The sequence below is a fragment of the Talpa europaea genome, assembly GCF_964194135.1.
Source record: "Talpa europaea genome assembly, chromosome: 11".
Taxonomy (NCBI): Eukaryota; Metazoa; Chordata; class Mammalia; order Eulipotyphla; family Talpidae; genus Talpa; species Talpa europaea.
In genome coordinates, this window is record NC_140078.1 from 73,298,094 (window position 1) to 73,310,451 (window position 12,358).

The 12,358-nt window shown below is 52.0% G+C and overlaps 1 protein-coding gene across 4 annotated transcripts in view; it reads left to right on the forward strand.

Moving 5' to 3' along the window:
• Positions 1-10,193, forward strand: part of SLC6A20 (solute carrier family 6 member 20) — a gene marked incomplete at both ends in the record, with an annotated part of 35,912 nt that extends 25,719 nt beyond the window's left edge. For all 4 annotated transcript variants that reach the window (XM_084247290.1, XM_084247287.1, XM_084247288.1 and 1 more), the window contains 4 exons: positions 3,101-3,305; positions 6,194-6,353; positions 9,044-9,209; positions 10,044-10,193. In XM_084247290.1, the coding sequence (XP_084103416.1) occupies positions 3,101-3,305; positions 6,194-6,353; positions 9,044-9,209; positions 10,044-10,193 (681 nt within the window). The remainder of the gene's footprint in view (positions 1-3,100; positions 3,306-6,193; positions 6,354-9,043; positions 9,210-10,043) is intronic.
• Positions 10,194-12,358: the final 2,165 nt, after the last annotated feature.

A 12,358-nucleotide genomic window follows, 5' to 3' on the forward strand; every position in this document is an offset into this window, starting at 1 on the left:
CTCATTTTAAGGCTTAAAAATATAGGAAATTGCAGAGAATACTATAACAAACACCCTTATATATCCACCACCAGAACAATTATAAACACTATTTTGTTGCTATTGTAAATGGTGCTGTTTTTTCCTACCTCTATCACTTAAATTTTTTCCTACAGAACGTTAATGGCTTTTTGTATGTTGATCCTGTTTCTAGCAGCCCTGAGAAAGTCTCTTATTAATTACCATATTTGTCTAGATATTTGCCAGTATCTCCTAAGTAAACTCTTACATCACCTACAGATACAATTTTGCATTTTTATTTTCAATCCTTATGTCTCGGTTCCTCTTGGTTACTGCATTTGCTAGGACTTCTACCACGACGGAAATGGAAGTGAGCGTGGGCAAAGCTGTCTAATTCTTATGTCATTACTTCTAGACAGCGTTTCTAGGGAATACTCTTCAAGACCAGAGAATCGTGAAGACCCATAGCTCTGGTTACCTACCTTGGAGGAATTAGCACTTAGTTCCTTGGGTGAAGGCGTTCTAGGTCATTCCATGGATGAAGCGTAGTGTTTCTCCGGACTCACTGCTCACACAGGCCCCTGACACGGCCTCCCCTTCACAGTCCCTTTCCTGCATCAACCCCCAGCCCCAGCCCCCGCCCCAGCCCCAGCCTTTAAGGCCTAGTTCCTGTTCAGCCTTTTGGCTTCTACTGCTCTTCTCATTTCGAATTGCCTTTTTGTTTTCAACCTCTGAGACTTTTCCTCATTTGTTGTTTTTGTTTTTTGGTTTTTTTTTAAATGATTGGTTAGATTTTTTTTTTTAAAGATTTATTTATTTATTGATACAAGCACTGGGTACAGTCAGAAGCGCGGGAGGGTGAGAGAATTCACCAGAGCCAGAGCGGGGAGCAGAGCAGGCAGAAGGACCGAAGTACACTGCTGAGGGGAGCAGCAGGCGGCAGGGGAGGTCTGCACGCCATGTAGGACCCTCCTCTGGTGGCCAGGGAGCAGCCGGGGATCGAACCAGTGCTGCAGAGGATGCGGGCAGCTTCGCAACCCAGCGCTCAACCGCTGCGCCACCGGGGAGACCCTCCTCATTTGTTTTTAAGCTTAGTTCATTGTCCACAAATTATATGGTTATTGATTTATATTGACTTTTTCCCCTGTTGTGTTTGTTCTCTTTTGTCCCCCAACATTCCCCCTTATTCTCTCCTGTTGGAATGTGTATACTCCATGTCTCTTTTGAACTTTTTCATGCATATTTAACTCCACACACTCAGAAGTTAAACAGTATCTTGTCTCTTCCCAAACAGGACAAGGACTTTAGAACACTGTCATCTCATCCCTCTTGCTTAAATACCTTTCTTGTCCAGTCCCACCTTTAAAACCGGTAACCTGGAGGCCGTTGTTCATGTATGCAGAGAGCATTGCATGGGCATACATGTTTGCCATTTTATTTATTCGCCTTTTTCTCTTGTGTCCCAGCTGTCCAGTGGGGTTTTTTCCTCCCTTAAAATTTATTCCTTTATAGCAGGTTTCTTGATGATAAATTTTCTCAGGTTTTGTTTACAGGTAAATGTCTGTATTTGATGCTCGCATTTAAAAGACAGTTTTCTCCCTGAATAGAAAGCTCCAGGTTGGCAGTATCTTCTCTCAGCACTTTAAAGGTTTTCACTTTGTGGCTCTGGCTGCCGCTCTTGCTGCTGCATGTTCTGTTATTCACTGCAAACAGCGAGTTCCCTCGTTCTTTCTATTTCTCTCGTGATCTTCCTTCTGTCTTTGGCTTCTGTTGTCTAACGATGTATTTTTTTTGTCCAATGAGGCATGGCTGAGGGGCCTCCCTGGACCTGGGGAGCCATGTAATAGTCTTATTTTCTAGTTTTGGGAAATTCTCGCTTGTTATCTCCTGCTCATCACCTCTTCCCTCATTTTCTCCTTTTAGAATTTCATTTGGCCCATCTTAGACCTCTCATCCTACCCTACATTGATTTCTCCTTTACTCCCCCCATCTTAAATTCTCTTTTGCTTCCTTATGGATTCATCCCTGGGATGTCTCACGAATTCTCTCCACAGCTATTACTGGTATTGTTGATGGAGTATTTTAATTCAATAATTTTTAGACACTTTCTTTTTCAAATTTGCCGTTCTTTCTATTTGTTCCTTATTATACGTTTATCTGCTCTTAGCACATGTGTCTTCAAACTGTCACACATAGCTGCCCCAGTGGTGCCGTGATAGGGAGTGTGCCTGAGGGGGGGATGTATCTCATCACTGAGGTTATCTAGAAAGCAGATCAACTTTGGTAGGTTTTATATTTTTGAATCCTCTACAAGTGATCACCACCTTGTTGTTTGCCCAAAGGAGCTGACACCCCACTGTCCCCAATGCGGGGACCTGTGTTCTGAATCTGACACCACAGCACCTGCCACTTTTGGGAAGGTGTTCAAGCCTCATCTCTTATTTCTGGGGACTCTCTGCGCGAGTGGCTGGTCTTGTGTGGATTTATAAATCTCCGTCTGCGAGTGCCCTGCTTGATCGCCTCTGTCTGTCCTGGAGGTCGAAATTGGTGAAGCGTTCCCCCAGAGAGGGTTTACTGCTGCCGAGACCCCCACCCCAGCACCCCTTTCAGCCTCCTCAGGGGATTTATCTTTAAGAAGGAGTTTCAGGGTCCATTTCCACGGTTCAGTGTAGACCTGGCCCCCGAGCAGCACTGCCTGCTGCTCCTGCTGGCCCGGCCACCTCCCACCACACCCCTGCCGCTGTCTGGCCTCGCCCCCCACCGCAGCTCCCAGCCTGGCACACCCAGCCAGTGAAAGATTGGAAGCAGAACGTATCAAAACACTGTATCTTATATTTCACCCAGAATTTATGTGGGTTGTGGCAGGAGAGGGGAACTCAGGGTCCTAAGGTGACTGCAAAGACTCCGGACAAATATGGCAAACACGGACTCTGAGCGCCTCTTGTTTCTCTCTAGCCCAGGGGGGCAGACGGGTCTCAATCTCTCCTCTGCATGTGGCTTTTCATGGCTGGTTTCCTGGTTCCCCAAGTTGCCTAGCATCGGGTGTGTCAGGTGCCCAAACCTCTTGGGTGTGTAACTGGTGTCTTCTTGCTGCGGGTAGGCAGTCCAGGGCACTGGCCTGGCTTTCATCGTCTACACCGAGGCCATTAAGAACATGGAGGTGTCCCAGCTGTGGTCTGTGCTCTACTTCTTCATGCTGCTGATGCTGGGCATTGGGAGCATGCTGGGGAACACGGCGGCCATCCTCACCCCGCTGACCGACAGCAAGGTCATCAGCAGACACCTGCCCAAGGAGGCCATCTCAGGTGCGTGGCCAGTCAGGAAGGAGGTGGGGCCCCGGGAGGGCAGGGACATGTGGGGAAGCAGCTGCAAGTGTTTGTGGGGTGGCCATGGGGCTGCCACCTCACAGCAGTCCTGCCATCATTTCTTCATCTTGGACCATCTGGGACCCAGCGCATGTGATTCGCCCCACAAGTCTGGTTCACTACACAATGGGGAGATAAAGGGGCCACCCCCACCTTGGAAAAGGCCAGTCTCCCCAGCCCACCACTCAGAGTTCCCAGGCCAGGAGGGAGGCTGCCTTTGTGTTCATGGAGGCAACACGATGATGACATTTCAGATTCGGTGAACTTTATATATATATATATAGTAGCCACCATGGGGCCAAGATACAAAACAAATTCCCCTACCTCAAAGATCCCCTTCCCAATCGGTGCACCCCAACTCCCGGAAGTCTATTCTGACTTGTACTGTTTTAAACAGTAGACCCAGAGACACACTAGGGGGCGGGGAGAAGGGGGGGAGAGGAAGGATTAGGGCCAAAATTAGGGGTGGCCAATTTAGGATTAGGGCCACCGATTGTATGGGGAATATAACCAAAATGAAAACGCATACATTGTGCAAAAATATAAAATAAAATATTAAAAAAAACAGTAGACCCATAATTGGAAAGGGGGTGTCTCACCTGGCCCACGTGCTTCACCTGCAGGGAGCCCAGAAGCCCTGCTCCAGGTGCACCTGGCCAAATGGGATCCTGTTCCCCGAAAGAAACCCCAGCCCTTGAGTACTTCGAGGCTAGATTAGAATGAGGAATTTGAAAAGCTGTTTAAAGGAAAGATGATCAAAAAGCAGCAAGGAGAAACAGAGCCCCGGGGAGACGTCCGTAAACATAGAGGCTCTCGGAGCTGCCGGGGCAAGCGGTCCATATGGCTTTAGGCTGGTGTTTGAGAACAAAAGAATTCAACTTGGGCTTCCCCGGTGGCACAGCGGTTGAGCGCTGGATTGCGAAGCTGCCCACATCCTCTGCAGCGCCGGTTCGATCCCCGGCTGCTTCCCGGCCACCAGAGGAGGGTCCCACATGGCGCGCAGACCTCTCCTGCCGCCCGCTGCTCCCCTCAGCAGTGTACTTCTGTCCTTCTGCCTGCTCTGCTCCCCGCTCTGGCTCTGGCGAATTCTCTCACCCTCCTGCGCTTCTGACTGTACCCAGTGCTTGTATAAATAAATAAATAAATCTTTTTAAAAAATAAAAAATTAGATTAAATTAAAAAAAAAGAATTAAACTTTATCGGCTCAGAAAGCAAGGAGAGTGGACTTTGCTGACGTCCTTTTGTCCATCTGGGTGTGGTCCAGCTTGTTGCTAATCGTGAGCACCCCTCAGCTGCCGCTCAGTGGGGTGTGGGCTGGTGACCATCTCGGGGGTGAATGTCTCCTGGAGACTGTGCCCGCAGCTCCGCTTTCACCTGGTCTGGTCTCGGGTCTGTAAAGAGATAGCCCAGGAATGCAGAGACTGGGGGAAAATTAGTAAAATAAACCCAAACCAAAATAATAAAAACACGATGGGCCAAGGAAATTTATGGCAACAGGTGTCTGGACCTGGAGTCATCAGATTATTTAACCCCTTGTTTGCCAGCCTAATGAAAGCTGTGCGAGCAGCATAGTTCTGTCCTTGTGCTCGGGCCCTTCCTATCTCAGAATGTGTAGAATCTTCTTGATTTTCCTCTTCATGAACTCCTGTAGTACATGTTCTTTGTGTCCATCGTCTTCACTCACTGTCTGCACGACCCACCCAGGGTGCTGCACTTAGCATGGTCCCTCTCCTGCCCGGGTACCACCCCAGCTCCGACCACAGCCCACAATATTGATCCATTCTGCTGGTAGTGGGCAGTTAGGCTATTAGGGCAGTAACTTGCTTTTGCAATCATACCTCTCACTGTTCCGCTCCATCCTCCTGCTCCACTTCAGCGCCGCAGTGTCCAGACGACCTGCAGCACCCACCCCTGACTCTGATGAGACCATTCCTCCACACCCAGCACGTCCCTCCACCCAGGCCCACGTCCTCCAAGTCCTGCCCACCCAGCTGGAGCTGCCCACCCTTCACCAGAGCCCTCCGGCACTAGTCCTGCTCCTGGCACTGGGGTGGGGGCTGGCGTTACATGAGCCTTTAGGTCCCCAGCCAGCGCATGACCCCTTCTCCCTGGCAGCGGGGCTCAGCGGCCGGTGGTATGTGGGGTGGGGTGGAAGGGACAGGTGGGAACTCAGAGTCAAGTGCTTTGTGGGGTCCTCAAGGGAGGAAGTGGGAGGAGAAGGGAACAAGAACCCAGGTTCTGGAGGCAGAGGGGCCTGTGTCTGAATCCTGCCATGCAGTATGCAGCGGTGCCTTGAGAGAGTCCCTCATCCTCTCTGCACCTTAGCATCCCCGCCTGTGAAAGGGGATCCTGATACTTTCCCAGAGGCTTAAGGCATGGCAACTGCCTGTGTTGTAGTGGGAGCTGGATAAACACTGGTCTCTTTGCTCCCTTCCTCACCCGCTGACCAGGCACAGCCCCTGAAGGTCAAGTCTCTCCCCCGCAGTCCGCCTCCTAGGAACTCGGGCACTAGATTTTCTGGATACACCCACAGCCTGGGTGACACTCGCACAGCATAGCCCATGGCTGTCAGTTTCCCATGGAGTGTGACGCCCCTGCAGGACAGCTTCGAGATTAGCCTCCCCGACGCTGCCCACACGCCTTGGGCCCGCGCTCCCTGACCCCGGCGCTCCTGGCTGCGCGTGCAGACACCAATCGGTGACCCTCTTCCAGGCCCGTGGGCGAGCCGGTGCCCGAGGCCCCCGGGGCCCGTGGCTGTGCTGCTTCCAGCAAGCTGGATGACCAGCTGGGGGGTCTCGGGCGGTGAGCAGCTGGTCTTGTGGCCCCAGGTCTGGTGTGCCTCGTCAACTGCGCCATCGGGATGCTGTTCACCATGGAGGCCGGGAACTACTGGTTCGACATATTCAACGACTACGCGGCCACGCTGTCCCTGCTGCTCATCGTCCTGGTGGAGACTGTCGCCGTGTGCTACGTGTACGGGCTGAGGAGGTGAGGAGGCCGCGCCCGCGAGCCGCACAGAAGCCCGGGAGGCGGTGCCCCGCAGGAGCAAGGGACTCTCCCCTGCACCTCGCTTTTTGATTCAGGCTTGGCAGTGTCCCGGGTTCTTTGCTTTGTCTTCAGATCTCGGTGGCTGCCGGACCTCACTCCCACCCTCGCTTTGCCTTTAACCCATTCTTCTCTATTTCCTATATTTTTACTTTTTAATATAGGTCATTTGCCTGTTGACCCTGCTGGACCCCAGTGGCTTCCAGGCACAAGGACTTGGGTCTCCAGGCACTAGACAACTTGCTCATCGGCCAACAGCAGTATTTTTCAAGCACGCTAACCAAAGCCGGGTTGATAACTCACACCTGCTGGCTCATGCAGGCTCTCAGGTCCTCGGTAGTGAACATTTTCCTCTCCCCGGGTGGTGGTGTGTGTGGCTGAGCTAAGAACCGCTGGTCTAGGGCTTCCGACTTCGAGGCTGCAGTGCATTTAGCTGGGGGCTGGTGCAGACAGTGACCACTGGGCCTGCAGGACCAGGTGGGGCCCACCAGCTTCCAGTAAGACTGGAGACCACACTCTGGGAGCCACTGGTCTGGGGCACCCTGCTCCTCCTAAGAGTGTGATCGCCTGGGCAGCCAGGCAGCAGCAGGGAATGTGTGAGAAATGCAGGCTGGCAGGCCCTGACCCCTGAGTCAGACCCTGCGTGTCAAGCTGCCAGGGCAGCCTGGATGGAAGGGTGGTGCTGCTCGTTTCCCCTCCTCCAAACTGGTTTGAAGGTGGGACAAAGGGCTCAAATGACACCCCACAGGGAGGCCCATTGGCACTTCCAGACTGTCGCCATGTGCCCCTGGAGACAGTGGGTCCCCTGCCACACTGGGGCTTTTTCATGATCAGATAATTTTAGGACGGAAGAAGTTAAAGCTCAAATGTGTTTCCTGTAGGACTTCCCAGAGCCTCAATGACAATTGTGAATCTCAAAGAGGAGGTTATGATTTGCAGCATTTGCATAATGTTTTGGGTCAAGAATTGGATTCGCCCTCCCCTGCCCCACCCCCAACATGTACACAGCTGCTAATGTTTGAGGACGTGGGTATGAGGAGTGACCAATATCCATGTTTCCTCCCCCCAGGGGATTTGCTGGTCTGTGTGGCCGCCAGGTGCTAACTCTGGGAAGAGTCCTGTGTGACCGGGGACAAGTGGGTCACAGAAGACCTGCCAGTCTAGAGGGAGAGATAGTGGCTGGAGAGGCTGTGTATCAGGAGAAAGAGCAGGCTGGGGAGAAAGGAGCAGCACCGAGGGTCCACTGGAGTTGCTAGAGAGGGGGTACAGTCCACCCCGGGGTGGGGGGGGGTAAGTGATGGGGATGGGGGAGAGACAGAGGCGCCCAGGGCTTTGTAAGCCACCTGAGGCCAGAGCTGCCAGAGACGTCCTTCTGCTTGCACAGGTGAGAGCGCCACCTCGTGGCCCCTCTGGCGAAGTGCCGTGCCGCCTGTTTTCTGCAGGTCTGTCCACCCTTCTCTGTCCTGGGAAGTGCGAGAGCAGTGGATGGAAAGGCCAAGCAAACCCCAATACTTTCTGCCATCTCACTTTTGAAAATCCCAGGTGTTCACATTATGCTCTTGAGGCTTCGAGGCTTCGAGCCTAGACTCCTGCTAGCTGAGCTGCCACACGGGGGCGGGGAGTGTCCGTCTTACATGGACGCCTAGGACATTCCACAGGTCCAAGCCGGGCGCATGGCTGTGCTACAGCCGGCCACAGTCTCTTCCTCCCTGCCCCTCCATGGCTGCTTCTCCCACCTTGGGGAGCAGTTTAAAAAGCTCTGGAAGGGAGGCAAGGCAGGCACGAGTCCAGGTTCCAGGCCCCGGTCAGCCCCTCAGTGCCTAGGTCTCTTCAGCAAGTCACGTCACAGCTCCAGGCCTCGGTGCCTTCCCCTGGGGAGGGGGAGATGGCTGGGCTAGCCTTTCCTCTAGTGCTGAGGGTGTTTCCCCACCCTTATTTGTGAGTATATTAGAAAAGCATGTGATTAGTTTAATTGACTCCTTGATAAAAGGCTGTGCTATTGCTGAATTTAGTCAAAGAGTCAATTTAAAGAAAAAAGAGTCTGTAGACACAATCGAAGTCATCATGGTAATCTTCGGGCAACTGCATTTGGGAAGCCTTGCGCTGGCTTTGTTCCAGGCCGGCCCCAGTGGGGCACACGGGAGGCTTTCGGTCCCAGGCTGGGCTCACCGTCTCTCCCACAAAACCTGCTCCATTGCAAGGCACAAAGAGCCTCGTCTGAGGCCCTTTCTCATCGGCAGTAGAGTTGCCATAGGCACTAGGGTGGGGGGTCGGGCAGAGCTGCCCTGGGGTCCCTCGTGTGAGGGCTGGCTGGCCAGTGTCCCCGGGCTCTGCCCCTGCCAGGCTGGGCGCTGTCTGCACATCTGCACCAGCAGCCTCCCCCTGAAGGCCAGCGGGGTGAGAGTACCTGCTGATGCCCACGTACTGTGGATGTGGGGTGCTTGCTTGGCTGCCCTCTATATTGGCCTTGGTCTTCTCCCTCCCCACCCTGATGTCTCTTTTCCCAGAAGAGTCTGAGAGGGGCCAGTAGTGCCCAGAACAGTCTTCCTGAACTAACAGGGATGTGCAAGCTGGACCGCCCTCACCCCAACAGCCTGACTAATCCAGACCTTCTCTCCCGGCTTTCCAAACAGATTTGAAAATGACCTTAAGGCCATGACCGGCCGCACACTGAACTGGTACTGGAAGGCCATGTGGGCTGGCGTGAGCCCGCTGCTCATCATCAGCCTCTTCATCTTCTACCTGAGCGACTACATCCTCACGGGGACCCTGCAGTACCAAGCCTGGGACTCCTCCCAGGTAGCGCTCTCTCGGGGCCCCCAAGGTTACTTGAGAGTACAGCCCTTCAGTTTTCTGAAGCCAAGGGCACGCCTTCCACGGCATGAGTGGGTGACTCCTCACAACATGGAAACATTCCTCAAGTATTTCAAAATACTCAGCCCAGGACAGCAGATCTGGGCTGAGTTTTCAAACACGCGTTGTGGTAGAGAGAATTAAGTCTCTCCAGGACTTGCCGGTGGGCTGGGGAGTGGGCTGCAATCTGGGGAAAAGCCTCCCTGCAAAGCCCCTGGTGCCTGCCTCTTGAACTGTACACATCTCCGTAGTCCGCAGGCCTCCAGCCGAGGAGGCATCCTTAGGAAAGGCTGAGCAAGCCTGGAGGCCTGTTCCCTGGCCCTGGCCCCTGGGAGGAACCCTGCAGGAGCAGAGCCCTGGTGGAGGCTCCCGGGGCTGCAGGGACCAGATAGCACTTGAGCTGCTGGGTCCTAGGAGGCTCTGCTTTGGAGGGAGCTTCTATGGGATGGGCTTGCTCAGCCCCGGGCAGCAGCTGTCCACCAACCAGAAAGGCAGCATGTCTATATTTCAACAACCAGGACAGCTGTATCATGTATTTCACCTGGGGGTCAGCTCTGGCTTCATTTTTGAGAAAACTAAGTAATCCTGCTGGCCAATGTGCACATCTTTCCCTGTGGGTAGAAAATGCTGACCTTTAGCATGCAGTGTGTTGGGGGTGGGGGCATGCAGTGAAGGTGTGAAGACCCCCAAGGTGCCAGCTCACACCACTCCACCAAAACCAGTGCACAGAAGGTTCTGCTGGGGAGGTTCTCTCTGCCGACTCTCGGCTTCTCCTTTCAGGGCCAGCTCGTGACCAAGGATTACCCCACCTACGCGCTGGTTGTCATCGGGCTGCTGGTGGCCTCCTCCACCATGTGCATCCCCCTGGTGGCTCTGGGGACCTTCATCACGCGCCGTCTCAAGAGGGGAGACACAGCTCCCGTGGCCTGAGAACTGGGCTTTCCAGAGACTGCAGTCAGCTGCTCACGGTTTTACAGCTATTATTAACAGGTGGAACCTCCTCAGCTGCTTTTTAAAATACTTACTCCAGAAGTACCCCGTCTGCCATCTTCCTGAGCCTATACAGAAGAACCAGGAAGGCGTGGAGGAAGAGGACTCCCTGGAAAAACACACGCCCCGCTCACAAAGCGCCCCCTTCTCCCCTCATCTCCCCCCATGTTTGCACCGGCTGCCTCCTCAGCACCGAAGAGGCAGGTTTTTCAAGGACAGTCTTGAAGACAATTGTTTCTTGATTCTAGGAAAGTCCTAGAATTAGGGCACAGTGTGAGCTGAAATGTGACTACAATTTTTCATGGAATAGAAACAATTTCCCCCCCAAAATGATCCCAAATATTTAGAGGGCAGTGATCTTTAGATTGGCTGGAAAGGTGCCTGTGATGACGTACCTGAATGCCACGGGTGTGAAACGAGTTCTTCTTACTTAGTGAGTCTGCAGTTGCTACCTTCTTCACTAATAGAATTGGCCCTAGAGAAAGAGGGGTTTTGGGGGGGGCCCACAAAGGGGGTCATTTTCCTCTAATCTCTCACAGTGGGTCCATGACCAAATCCTCTCTACAAAAATCGCCCCACTACTGATACAGGCCCAAAGCACCTTTGTGTGGTATCTGAGGGGTCAGAGCAGACAGCCCTGCCCGCCTGCAGTGCCCTAGTGCTTTGGGGAAAGTGCCAGAAGCGACTGTGAGGATGAAGGCGAACTAACTTTCCCATAGACTTAGTCACATTTGGACTTGATGGTCGACTCTTTATAGGAAAGACCACAAACATCACTTAGAATCAATTTTAAGTTATTTATCTGTACAGAAGTTTTCTAAAATGTATATAATTCAAACAGAGCATCCTGTAACTGAAGACACCCCATATTTATGATATAGCATTAGTCCACCATGCACATGTCTCCTGTCTTTTTTTTAAACTGCAATAAAGGAGAATAAGGTTACGCCTAAAATGAGAGGGGCCCTTCTTGCGCTGACATTCTGTGTTTCTTCAGATCATGAAATTCAAGAAAGTTCCTTTGGCTCGATTTGCATGGGCATCTTTGCAGACACGAGCACTCACTTGGGACATCAGCTGGAGATAGCTACTTGTTTTTTACTTTTTTATGTTATAAATGTCCTTTAGCAAAAGTAGACGCTAGAAAGGGCTTCTGTTGGCTTGAACGGCCATCTTGTCAATACGTTCGGCTCCACCTGGAGGCCAGTGATGAGAAGGCCTCTGCCTGTAAGATGCTTGAACCAGTATTTGCTATTCACAAGTAGTCCTCTGATTTCCCATCAGAGGGTTCTTTAATGAAAACTCTCAGAGAGTGAAGTGGAGGGTGGGTATGTTCAGTGGCAGATACAGAGCATAGAGCCTGTTCTGGAATCCTGAGGGATCAGCTCTCAGGCCCCTGTAATGGCCGCCGTCTTTAGAGCAGGGGCCACCCCTCTTGGGGGCAGTCAGCAGTAGGGCAACCAGCCCTAAGGACCCAGTATCATCAGGAGCATAAAGACAAATGTCCCGGATCACCACTTCACTGACGCTCCATTTCTGTAGCTGCCCCTTCACTGCCCACTGGCACCACCTGGGTGCCCAAGCTATGCTCAGAACCAGGCAAATCTGAGAACTGTCCATTTAGGAAGGAATGAAAATGTGTCATACATTTAGGAATATTTACATCACAAAAGGGCCCTTAAAGTTTTGAAAGCAGGTTTGAACTTTTCCAATCACATGAAGTAAACACTGTTGGTTTTGCTCATGAGTCACTAGATGAAGTGTCACTGTTGCACGATAATGTTCTCCAGGTAAGCGCTTCAAGTTTCGGTTTTGCTCTCGTTTCTGTGAACTTCATGAAGAGCAGAACATTTCTCAACAGGCTCTTGAGCCAATAACAAGTCCAGTAATAACATTCTAAGAATTTTAGAAGTCAAAAATTCTTTGCTCAACATATTTGTCCACCCTCCCTTCGAGAAGCTGGAGAGGAAAAGGGACATTTCATCAATGTCCACTTAACAGTCCCTGTGATATTTTTTTTTAATTTTTATAGATTTATTTTATTTATTTATGCATACAAGGACTGGGGTGTAGGCCAGAGGTACGGGGGTGAGAAGATTCACCAG